The following is a 12,621-nucleotide window of genomic DNA, read 5'->3' as shown; positions in this document are numbered from 1 at the left end:
TCTTTGCATGCATGCCTGTCTTACCCACAGGTAGAGGAACTTCATTAAAATATTCCCACACTGGGTCTCTTTTACAGCCTGCTGCCATTATACGTTTTCCCATCTTGTGAGAAAATGGTATGGTAGATCTCAAATCAATGAAGGCTACACTCAGAAAGACCTCAAGACTTCTGGAATATGCTGCTCAAAGTTTCACTTTTGTTTCTACTGCCTGTCCCTCCCTTCTCACATTTATCTCCAGACTTCTTCTCCTTGTTCAGATCTATTCTACCCCTAACACTCTTCTATTCAATGAACTTTTTGAAACATTGCACTTTTAGAGGAAGGTAAGGGATTGACTCCATGTACACAAATTTGAAGAGGGACAATAGGGTTGAGGTCTGTTATTTCTCACCTCTATATATTATTTATTTAAAACATTTTTGCTGTTAACAAGCATGTTATCTCTGGAGACAAATACCCAGTCTGAGAACTGCAAAACTAAGCATCTCTGATGGTATTTTTTAGACTGAGGACTGAGTCCCAGTGGGTAGATAGAAAGATTAACCTAAATAATCTATAGAGAAGCCCCTGGAGCCCCATAAGATTGGGTCTCTAATCCATGAACTATTGGAACTCATTTGCAGAACTTTTCTTAAGCATTATATGAATATATTGTCTCATACTATAGCATTAATAATCCCTATTCCATGATGAGATATCTTTGAGCTACAATGTATCTTTAGATAAAATGCTTTTTGAAGAAAAACCCTATAAAAAAAATCCAATTTCATTGATTTTTATCCACCCTGATAAGCGGTATTTCCTTCATTATAAACAATGTTAAGGGAGGTCAGATTGTGGCCCTAACCTACTTCAGGCTGAGAATCTACCCCAAAAACAAAACAAATCACACCTATAGTATTAAAAAATACTTAGGTGAAATTTAATTATATTTAACTCTGAAACTATTAGGCCTTTCCTTACACATCACCGCTGTCAAGCTGTCAATAGCTGTTACACCTGCACAGCTTCAAATCTGTAGTTTAGAATTGTGGATCTTTGGTAAATATATGCATATCTACCTCCTACCCCTTCTTGCCCACCCCAAACAGATTTGGGATGTTTCAGCCACACAAGAGAGATGATAACACAGCTCCATTATTAGGAACCTGCAAATAGATACTGGAAAATAGACTTTTATTTTAGTACATTATGTCCACCTTCAGTTAACTGGTGAAAGGGGGTGGAATAGCAACCTTTTCACATCTTTGCTCTTGTTGTCATATGAAACAAGAATAGCTACAGCCACTTGTATGTTTACAATATTGCAGAAAACACTACTTTTAAAATAAAAGTATAAGATGGCATAGGATACAAGATTTCTTTGATCTAAAGGGAAACTATGTAAAATAATTGTACAACAGGTAAATTTACACAATAATTTTTTTTAAAGGTTTTCATAGGACTTTTCAACTGAAAGAAAAATGCATCTATTTCTCACATCAAGACACTTCTTTAAATATAAAAAGCTACCTACATCACTTATGTAGTTTTTCAGAATTAACAAACTTTAATTCTTAATTTATAGACATCCTTCATTCTCTCAACTTAGCACATGAGTTTGAGGAAAAAGATAACCTCTCTCTCTAAATCAAACAAGTATTTTCATGTTTGACTATTTATCAAAGCTATCCTTCTGTTCCACTGAAGTGTCCTCTCAAGCATGGACAGTCTATGATGGAAAATTAATAGAAAAGGGAAACATATACATAACTTTTTATGTAAAACATTAAGTTAAAATGGTAGCATCTCTGCTAAAACAAAACAGGATTCAAATGATGGTAAAAAAATAAAATCAAGACAGAAGGTGCACAATAGTTGTACCAATAAATTTTTAAGTGACATTAAAATGTTAAATACTGTACAGTTTCAGCGCATGCCCAGAATTTGTCTGCTTTTTAGTTGATAATTTTTTTCTAGTTCACACAGTGCTTGAGCCCGCAGGTTAGCAGCATAAAGGCGTTTCTTCAGCTCAGAGCATTTCTCTTTTGGGAGAGGATAATTCTCCAAATTATCATTGGATACAGTGTTCTCTTTACTTGCACCAAAGTGAACCTTCTTCTTTCTTGTTGAAGAGGGGAGCAGCACTTCATCTTAAAGACAGAAACAGTGAAGAAAAGGACTTTTGAGTTTTATTGAATGAGTGAGTGTTCCTCAATATTAGTTTTTTCATTCACATCAGTACCAGTCACTCCTTTGCAGAGGGGAACCTAAGCTGGATCTAAGCTAACATGAGTATTAAACAGAGTAACCTCCAGCAGGGACAACAGCTTTATTTGAATAAGTAGAGTCATAAGTGCTGTTCCTATGTAATTCACCCTTTACAGTTTCCAACTAATGCCCGCCCTCCTTCCCCTCCCCACAGTCTTGCTCATTTAGGGGACAGTTATATAGGATACCAAAACCCTGTTTAATGTGACAGTGCTATAGGTTACTGGAGCTTGTAGTAATTTTACTTTCAGAAGACCTAAGGTAGAAAGGGCTGTAGAGACTTGCTTTTGTTTATTAAATAAACTGTTTTAATCATCTCTTTTCAGAGAGCACACAGGAAGAGGAGGCTACTTTTATTTTGTAGAAGAGCACGGCTACAGCTAGCAGTGATATATTGAGTCAAAATAAAGGTGCAGGCTGCTGGATAGTGAAAGATGTTTAGTGACCAAGTACAAACTCTTTTGATGGTTTGAGTGTTGCAGTGAAGTATAGGATAAACAGCTACATAATTAGTGGCCTGATCTACATTTAAAAAAAGGTATGTACTGACAATGTAATTGACTAGGCCGGATTCAACATGAATGTACTGAGAACATTTTAACTACAGGTCTATGCCAGGACAAGTGACACGTGCTATTTCAGAAAAAAAAAATCCACTAAGGAGTTTAATCAGTATCTTCTGAAAAAGTAAGGAATGTTTTTTCCTCTGGTCTAGATACAGGTAAGCCATGTGTATCTGTACATGTGTGTCTTTCGGCGACAGCATACCTTGCAGCCCTACTGAGAACGAGGGCACAGAGTTCACACTTGACCATTTTACACTAGCAGCAGTTTAGTTTTAACACAGTGATTCAAGAACTCACTTTCCTTTTGCTCAGCCATGCTTCCATAATAAGTTTTTTGTAAGTCCCAGCTCTGTGCCGTTTTGCAGAAAACATGTGTGATTCTCAAACCACAGGGAGTGAGAAGATCTTACTAAGGAACCTGTCTAAACATGATGGATTCTGAAGGGAGCCTCTGCCAGTGCAGAAGCTTATTGGTGGTAGCAACCGTTGAACACAAGGCCCCTCGTTTTTTGTTTTTTTTTTTTCTTGCAGAACTAACAGGGGGAGGAACCCTCATAGTTAAGTGTTTTTCTTAAAGTTAAAAGCCATGCAAGTTAGTAGAGTTATAAGGTATAAGAAAAACAATGATTGATTTATCTGCTAGTGTGAGGTAACTGGAATAGAGTTTCAATGTTACATCAATTTCAGAAAAATCTGAGTAAAACCAGGCCCTTTGTAAAAAAAAGTGTAATAAAATTGAGCTTAGTGAGATGGGGATGGTAGAGACCTGGGTGCTACCTTCTAGCTAGATCTGTTCTACAGCAAGCAAACTCTTTATACAAGAGGAAGTTAAAAACCATGAAAGATGCAGAGGATATTAAATTATGAATTGTCAGGTTATAGCACAGTTATGCCAGGGAAGGGAGAACATCAGAAAGCAGTAATATTGCAAGAGGCAGGGGATTAATAGGCTGACAATTAGACATTGAAACAATGCTATTTTGAGTGATTAAGCAGAAGCAGCATATATGACAGCTAGAACCAGGCTTATAGAGGACTACTCCACTTGGAATTGTAGTGGTGTGGGCATTAGATCACTGTCTCCTAAATCCCACATGAATACTCTAACAACTTGGGTAGGAGTTTGAGGGAGGTGATCCTCCTCCTGCCCCTTCCACACATCTCTTCCCCCCCCAGCTAGTTTCTGTAAACTTGCTTATGGGGACCTGATCAAGAGAGCAAACAGACTATGCTTAGCTGCTCAGACCCTGCATGGGTGACTTAGGGGGAAGAATGCCTCTTTTCCTGGTTTGTGCACCACTGGAGCTTAAGCATCCAGGTACCTGGCGTGCTGCTGCAGAGCACATGCCCAGAGACAGAACATAGGCACCTAGGGAACTTTTACTGCAAAAATTTAGGTGCCTACGGAATGAAGAGGAGATTGGGGGAGGGAGGAGGAAGGGGTGTGTGTGGGTGCACAGGCACATGTGTGTAGGTGCACGCAAGCAAGCCACAATAGTGCCCGATTCAGAAATTGATTTAGGTGCCTAAATTCCAGCATCTAGGTCTAAATTGTTATGCAAGGTATTGTACCATGTCTGTTTGGATTTTAAAAATTGCTGCTCCTTACTCTAAATCACCTCAGGTTTCTACCATGTATAGTTTGACTTGCAACATTCAGTTGCAAGTTCAGTCTGTTAGACTATCTGAGGTATGAACCACCCTTAAGGTGGGGGGGAAGAATAGTATACATCTGCCTTTTCTTTTAAAGCCATCCATGAGATGAAGGCTGAGTGGTCATAAGACATGCCTTATGTTTTATTGAAGACTAACATTTTAAAACTAGATCATATTACATAGATCTGATTTCACAATCTGCTCCAAAACGGAATTACTAGTGTTCTGAAACCTAGAACTAGTTAGAGAAAGTAAATTCATAACTTTCCAGCAATTCATACCGACACCCCCCCACTCCCCATCATCATTTTTGATGTTGAGGCTCAATAAATATTGACAGCAGCAAACGTGATCCCTTCTAGAGCCGTTTTTTGTCATTCCACATGACACTTTAAAAAAAAATGGGTCAAGTTTATCAAAACCATTACAGAAGTTTATGTAGTTTGTTTGGTAAGATGGGACTTTTCATGGCATGCAGAATATCAAGGGCATCCTCAGGGCTGTGCCAATCTGCGTTTACTAGTTCAAGTGGCTTCCTGTTTATTCTCATACCTGGGCTTTTTGCACCTGCCAATATCCTCTGTTCCTTGAATAGGTTGTAGTTTTTCATCAAGTTTTCAGCCCTGTTATGAAATGAGATAGTTAAACTATTTCTACAGCAAACAAAATCTTAAAAATTTAACCAGGGTTACACTGTAATACCTAGCAAGTTTATCTTCTGCCAGTCTCTCACGAACACACAGCTCCCGCTCCCTCTCTGGAAGTAAGCATATGAAGAAAGTATTAACATTAGATATCTGATGTTTTCCAAACAGGAGAGGCTTGGTCCCAAGACATTTTCCTGCAGAAAAGCAGATATAGACACTGAAGTGTCAAGCCCCTAAATTTCTGCTTTGTTGCTCTAGGTAGCAAAGTAGTACATTTGCTGTGTAGAGAGTCAGGTTCTCTCAGCCCATGCACTTCATGGGATATGGCAGTGACTGGACACTAAGGAGTTTAAGTGATGCATACCATTCTTCCACTGTGGAATCCTCATACTGCTTTAAAATACCAATCATGCCCTGAGAGAGTCTTGTTTTCTAGTCTATCATGCATGGTTGGCTGAAGCTATACTATACTAGTGTTCAGTCCTGCCATTTTGCATGTTTTATTTTAGCTGTGCCACATGCAGGGCCTGATTTTCAAAATAGATGTTCCAGTTGTGGCACAAGATAGATTGTACTTGCTAACTTATTAACTGCATGCAACTAAAGCTAAGTGTTATCCATTACATAAGCCCAATTAGTTAAAGAACGGACCATATAGATTCACTGCTAATGAGCTCTATTGACAATTACTGTTTTGTTTTCGGATCTTACTTCAATGGACAGTCTCCAAAAAAGTAGCCCACACCCACCTTTTTAAATTGTGCCACATCACACCCTCCAATAATTTTCATAGATTATAGCTAACACACTAATTGTGCATTTATAGAGAGAGTAAGGACCCAAATCTGTTGCCCCATACTGTGACTAGGAAGTTTCCCCAGTGCAGGAGTGAGTAAAATGCTACCATTCTGATTTGGTAGCATTCCACCCACTTTACTTTGTATGGCTACACATTGTTCAGGACAACAGATTCAGGCCCCACATTCTGTAGGTTTTGTTAACCTTTGCTTGCTATGAACAGCCTTCGCCATCCCCTACAATCCCAATCCAAGTTTCTACTCTTGGATTAGACTACCAGGTAAGATTTAATTAAATACAAAGAGAGAAAGTAGTAGTTTTAAAAATCTGACAGGCTGCATCTGCAATCTGGACTACCCTCTCAGGCTCTTTCAGACCAGAGTCTGATTCTGACTTCCCTACTCCCAGAATGGAATTTCATACGTTCCAGTTGTTGCTCTCTCTCTTTTATGGCTCGTTCTCTCTCCTGCAACTGTTGTTCCTTCAGTTTCAGCTCATTTACTGCAGCGCCTGAATGCTGCAGCCTTTCTGGCTCTGTTGATCTTCGTCCTTTCCTCTCAGAGGAGTTTCTTTGCTCTTCTACCACCAAGTCAGCTATCAAGGGGTTCTGTAGAATTTCTTCAACAGAGGGTCGACAGTAGTCCTTAAAAGAAACAAGACAGGGAGGAAAAAGTGTGACAAGTGTCAGTTTAAGAAATTTAGAACACCAATTCCCTTCCTAATGGAGGCAAATCTGTACAAGTTCCACCCTACAGTAAAATTAAAGCTCTGAAATGCTTTAATTATCAGATTGAAGTATTAGTGAAAACAGCAGTCAATTCCTACCTTTAAATTCAGCATCTTTTTAAGAAGTTCATTCAACTGATCTGAGTAACGATATGGTATTCGTCTGAACTTCCCTTCTTTTATCTTCTCTGCCAACTCCTTTTGGTTATAAGCTGTAAACGGAGGCCTGAAGAAGAGTATTTATTTTCTTAAAGACTCTTTTCACTGTTTAACTAGAAATGTGTTAAAGGGTTTTCATTGCGTTTGAGGAAAACCTCCATTTACCACTTCAGTCAAGGTTCTTCTAGTGTCTAGAAGAGAGCTTAGTTTTGAAAAAAAGTCAACCGTTTGTTTGTTAGATTAAGATTTATTTTAGACAAACTTTGGTCTTGACTTTATAGTTTAGTCACATCATACTATAATTAAAGTGTAAGTAGTCTCACAGCATTTGTCTCTATACTTACGAGAGTGCACATAGCTCATACAGCAAGCATCCTAGAGACCAGATGTCTGATTTTTCATTATACGACATGCGGTTCATTTGTTCCTAAGAAAGAGAAGCCTTTATTTAAAATGTGTTATCAGGAAAGTGTACAGCAATGCAACAGAACCAAGTTCGCCATGAAGGATCAGCTAATATTTGTGCTACCTACTAAATTCTCACTGATAAGTTTGCAGTTTAATTCACAATAGCTACTTCAAGCTAGTATAATTCAGAGTATAGAAGATATTACAGCAACAATAACTGAGCTGGAGTAAAGCTTTGTTCAAATGGCATCAGTTTTTTGATCAGTACAAATGCAAGACATTATATAGGGAAAACAAAACTTCATTAAAGTCTGCACACAGAGCACAGAAGCAAAGGACAAGTACTTTTCCTTATGTCTGCTTTACATCAGAATGAGTGAGCTTTGACATGACCTTGCAGGATTTTTACTCCTAAGTCTATGCTCCAGACGACAAGAACCCATGTTGATCAATCATTTGAAGAAGGTAGAATACCCGACTCCATCACTGCAGCAGCACTGATGCACTACTGTGCAGATGTGACAAGACAAGAATCACATGAAAGTCAGTGCCAAGATACCAAGGCAGATACTTCAGAAATGTGACTTGCAGGGGGTAGACTTACACAAGATGACAAGGATGGTACTAACAAAGGATACCTCATAAGAAGTCTGTTCTTCCAGGGAGAAGAGCTGGAGCAGTAGTCATGATGGAGGTCCTTGAGGGAGCTTCACATCAACTGTAGTCAAGAGCTAAGAATGCTGCCTTTGAAAGGATCTACTTAGGATGGTGAGCGATGACCAGTGCACAGTTCTAATTTGTGCTGTACTCAGCAACAGCAGCCTTCAAACGTAAGATAGAAAGAGGCAAGGGAGCTATTCCAGCCTCATTCAGAAGCAGAGATCAAGAAATAGGAATGAGAATTCTACAGATGTTCTTTGAAGACATGGATTTGAGAAAAGGTGTTGGATTTATTAAGTATGCACAATAGTCTGATGGCAGTGGTCCTCAACTTGTTCTATACTGTGACTCCATGTAACGGGAAAAAAAAAAAAAAGAAGAATTTTGGAACTCCCTATCACTACCCTCCCTACACATCTCACCATAAGGATGGAGGGAGATCAAACCCCTGAGGACATTTGCAACCCAGTTGAGATGGCAAGTCGGGGGTGGGGTGGGGGGAGAGAGAGTCCACAACCCCCAGGTTGAGGGCCCATGCTATAGCGAATTAACACCAGAAACGGTACAGCACTTAGTTTATGAAAATTTAGTGTCCAAAAAACTTTAGAGGCTTAAGCTATATCAAACTTGAAAGTCAGTCATACATACAAGACCATTCTGATATATGATGCAGAATTGTTGCAAGCAAGTCCCCGTCCCCCCGCAAACACAAGTTTTAAAGGTTTAAAGTCTTAAAGGTCTGTCCCTTGTTAAAAAAGGAGTTGGCTACAGGAACTAAGATTTAGTTATAGGTTTCTTTAAAACTTAAAGATTTTGAGGAATTCTGTTAAAAAGCAAGGTGTTGCAGAAGAAACCAGGATCTTGGAACACTTACTGGAGACATGTAATATGGAGTGCCAACAAATGTTTTAGCAAAACTGGTATCATGGTGCAATATTCTAGCCAATCCAAAGTCTCCAAGTTTCACATTGTGCTTGCTATCTAGAAAGATATTTGCTGGTTTTAGGTCACGGTGCAACACAGTGTGGCCACCATCACTCCGTCTGTGACATTCCTTCAAAGCCAGGGTCAACTGAGTCAACATGCGGAGAACAAAGTCTTCCTCTAAGTAGTGTCTATGAAAGGAGAAGTTAATTATTTAACAGAGTAATATAGATCTTGTAAATACAGTAAATAGAGAGAAGTATATAAATCACCCTCTAATTAACTATTTGTTCCCATCTTAGGGTTTTGTACTACCACACATGGCTATAGTATCCTAGCATCTACCATGCAAAGTAAATAGCAATAACAGAGGGCTAGAGCCACAAAGTAATGTGAGTGTTGCGACAGTGCTAACTTTTAGTTACATTCCCATCCAGTGGAATCCACAACTTAGGCACCTCGGCTCCCACTGCATAGAGAGAGTTAGATACCTAAGAATAGGATCTACAAAAAAGCCAGTACAGTAGGGAGGGATAGCTTACACAGTTCCAACAGGTAATGCTGAGGAGAGGGGTGGGTCTTAGACACCTAAATCCCTTTGTGGGGTGTGGCTTAACTCTAGCCTAGAGGGAAATGGCCATCTCTGCTTGGGATTCTCAGCAGTGAGCTCTCTCTCTCCTGGAGTTGGGTGCCTAAGTTGTAGGGGTTTGTTGTTTTGGGGGGAGTGGAGGGGGGCATGCACAGGGGCAAGAAATGCAAGGGGAAGGGGATTTAGCCCACTGATTAGAGCATTCACCTGGGATGTGGGAGACCTCGCATTATGTGAAGAGGAAATTTAAACTCCCACCTCTCAGGTGAGTGTCCAAACCACTGGGCTATGCTGGTGTGGGTGTGTCTCTCCTACTGAAGCAGTCCACAGTGTATAAACAATTAAATATTCATTGGGCCAGAGAGAATGACTAGTCCAGTGGTTTGGGCACTCCCTGAGAGGTGGGAAACCCAAGTTCAAATCCCTTCTCCACATCAGGCAGAGGGGGAATTGAACCTAGATCTCATCCCTGGGATAAGGGAGGCCACCTCTCAGCTATTGCGTGGGAGTTCAAGCAACCTCAGAGCACCCCTATGAATTAGGCACAGCAGACAAGATATGCAGGACAATGCTTCAGGGCTTGGCACTTAGACACTTGTCTTATGCCTTAGAACAATACAACTGTGAGCATGCTCACTGGCAGAAAAACTTAGATGTCTAGTGGCTTTAGGCAGCAGCTGAATAGGGGTTTTGAAGCCCTCAGTAGCACCAAAGTATTGGCCTTGGGGATTACACTCAGAGCACCTAATGGACTCGGAGTTTTGGCACCTTTTTGGAATTAAAAATGCCACACAGTGTACAGGGGCTTTTGTTTTAAGGCATTCATTTCCTTTTTTGTGGTGGTGTATACTAGATACAAGAGAATATCAGTGTTGATAGCCATTCTTATGATGGAAAGGCCTTTTCAAAGATGAGAGTTGGGCAGCATTTCCCATAGAGGGTCAGACTCTGGGTTCACCTAATCCCCTATGGAAGTGTGCCCCACAGCCATCTATTTTTGTTTCAGAAAGTCCATTCCTTTCTCCCCTTTTGCATCACACAGCAAAACCTAGAAGATAATGGGCCCAGAGCATTGTTATGTAGAACAATTCAAGTGATTTATCTCAATTCAAAGTCTCAACTTGTGATTTTAGTTTTGCATCCTGGGACATATAACAGACAGCATGGAGGAGCTGTCAAGATCACCCACCCTAAAGTGCTCTGAAGCTTATATGGTTAGAGCCAAGCCAGGTAAAATTCTATTAGAACTCTGTTTGAGCTGAAGCAGTGAGCTCTGTTAGAACAGTTTCACCATTTCTCTTGTAGATAGTTCTATCATCTAGGGGCAAGTGAACTCAAGAGGGGGGGGAGGGGAAAAAAAAAACCAAGCAATTCTAAAACCCACAAGAGGCTTTGAGGCAGGTTTAATGTTTGAACTTGCTTTTAACTGAGACCGTTTACCAAATTTCTTTTTAGTTTTACTTTAAATCCCTGCAATAGCTTTGAATGTAAACGTTTTGTACAGGGTAGCTTTTCCAATATAGCTTTGATCCATGTAACTATTCAACACTTATAACATTCTTCCCCCAAAAAGTTTTGAGCAATGATACTCCTGCAAGGTTAAGTAATATTCATTTTACAGATGGGCAGCCTAAAGCAGACAGGTTCAAAGATTTAATAAGGTCACACTGCAAGTCAGTAGTGGAGTAAATAGAATCCACAAGTCCTGACAGTTGGGTCTCTAGTGGTCATAGCAGGGTGTCTAGACTTAGCGCTCTTTTCTTGAGACCAGGGCTCACAGGCTTTTGCCTCACACAAGGGAATGCAATTGTGACTATTCCTGGGTGTGTCAAGTACCTCACTTTTTCTGTATCTCATCAATAGAAGTCAGTTTAACACAACTGCCACTAAACTATACTTTTTTTTTTTAAACACAAACCACACACACACCTTTCTACACCTTAAGGAGAGACTTGAGAAAATTTAGAAGTCTGAGGTGATTAAATGTATCAAACCCAAGTTTCTAATGGATTACAAAGATACATTTTGAGTTAGCTTAATTCTGGTAAATGCTCAGGTTATTTAGATGGGAGAGCAGATGATCCCATGAACAGATTTCACATGCCTTTCCTTTGTACATCTTGCAATGAGACTAGCCAGGTCACCGCCTTCACAATACTCCATCACGATGTACAGGGTCGTGTTGGTTCGGTCAATGATGCGATCATAATACCGGACAATGTTTGGGTGTCTCAGCTCCCGGAGTAGATTCACTTCCGAAACTAGCATTTGTTTCTCGGCTTCTGTCATGGAGCCATAGTCGAGCTCTTTCCAAACTAAGACCTGAAAGACAGTTTACACCGTGACGAACGGACAAACAGGGACGCTCCCCTTGGGAGCGGCGCGTAAAGCCAAGTCACAAGCTAACGGAGCAGCTAGCTGGGCTTGAGGAGCCGGCGGGGAGCGCCCAGCGGGGATGGACCCGGAGCCCAGTCCCAGCCCGGCGGGGATGGGCAGAGCGACGTGCAGCTTTACGTGTTGCTGAGCAGCCGCCTCTACTCACCTGCCACGAGTCGGCCCGGGGGGCGCTGCGTGTCCCCGCCTCACCCACGAGGCGCCGCGGCTCCTGCGCCCGCAGCGAGACACCGAACCCGCAGGGGCCGAGCTCGGGGAGCGCAGCCCAGCCAGCCCGCCCGGGGGGGAGCGCTGCTGCGATACCACCCCCCCGGGCGGGCAGCAGAGAGGCGCGGGAGCACCCAGCGCCGGGACACACACGGGGCCCCGAGCCGCGCGCCACCCCCTACCGCTCACCTTGCCGTCCGCCCGGCGCCGCACCTTCTGGCACTTGCCGTAGGAGCCGGCGCCGATGGTGAGCAGCACCTCGTAGTCCTCGGGCCGGCTCGGCATGGCGCCGCGACACGTTGAAGCGCGGCCAACGGAACCACCACCTCGCAGCTACCTGTCGTCGTCGTTTAAACGCGCCGCCCCCGCCGCCCATTGGCCCGGCGCCGAAGCCCCACCCGCCACCATCCGCCCTCCCATTGGCTACTCTCCTGTAAACAATATACGCTACGGAACGGCCGTTACCACTGCTAGGCAACCACGGCGGCGCGAGGCGCGAGGAGGGATCAGGAGACTTAGCTCCACCCCCTTTTCGTGTCGCTCCGCTTGGCACCGCCCCCTCCCCCTCCTCTCCGGAGCAGGCAGACGCGTCCCATCCACCAGGGGCTTCGCGGCTGTTACCCCTGTAGTGTAG

The 12,621-nt window shown here is 42.1% G+C and overlaps 1 protein-coding gene across 1 annotated transcript; it reads right to left on the bottom strand.

Moving 5' to 3' along the window:
• Positions 1–1,529: 1,529 nt before the first annotated feature.
• NEK2 (NIMA related kinase 2) lies at positions 1,530–12,301 on the bottom strand. Its single transcript, XM_026652562.2, has 9 exons — positions 12,177–12,301; positions 11,491–11,708; positions 8,748–8,988; positions 7,150–7,232; positions 6,746–6,872; positions 6,344–6,563; positions 5,178–5,232; positions 5,028–5,098; positions 1,530–2,135 (listed from the first exon to the last, which is right to left on the bottom strand). The coding sequence occupies exons 1-9, from the start codon at positions 12,270–12,272 to the stop codon at positions 1,912–1,914; spliced, it is 1,335 nt and encodes a 444-aa protein (XP_026508347.1). The 5' UTR covers positions 12,273–12,301; the 3' UTR covers positions 1,530–1,911.
• Positions 12,302–12,621: the final 320 nt, after the last annotated feature.

This window comes from Terrapene carolina, unplaced genomic scaffold (assembly GCF_002925995.2).
Source record: "Terrapene carolina triunguis isolate 2854851 unplaced genomic scaffold, T_m_triunguis-2.0 Scaffold120, whole genome shotgun sequence".
Classification (NCBI taxonomy): Eukaryota; Metazoa; Chordata; order Testudines; family Emydidae; genus Terrapene; species Terrapene triunguis.
The sequence above is the reverse complement of the archived record's forward strand: the minus strand, read 5'-3'. Positions and strand labels throughout refer to the sequence as shown.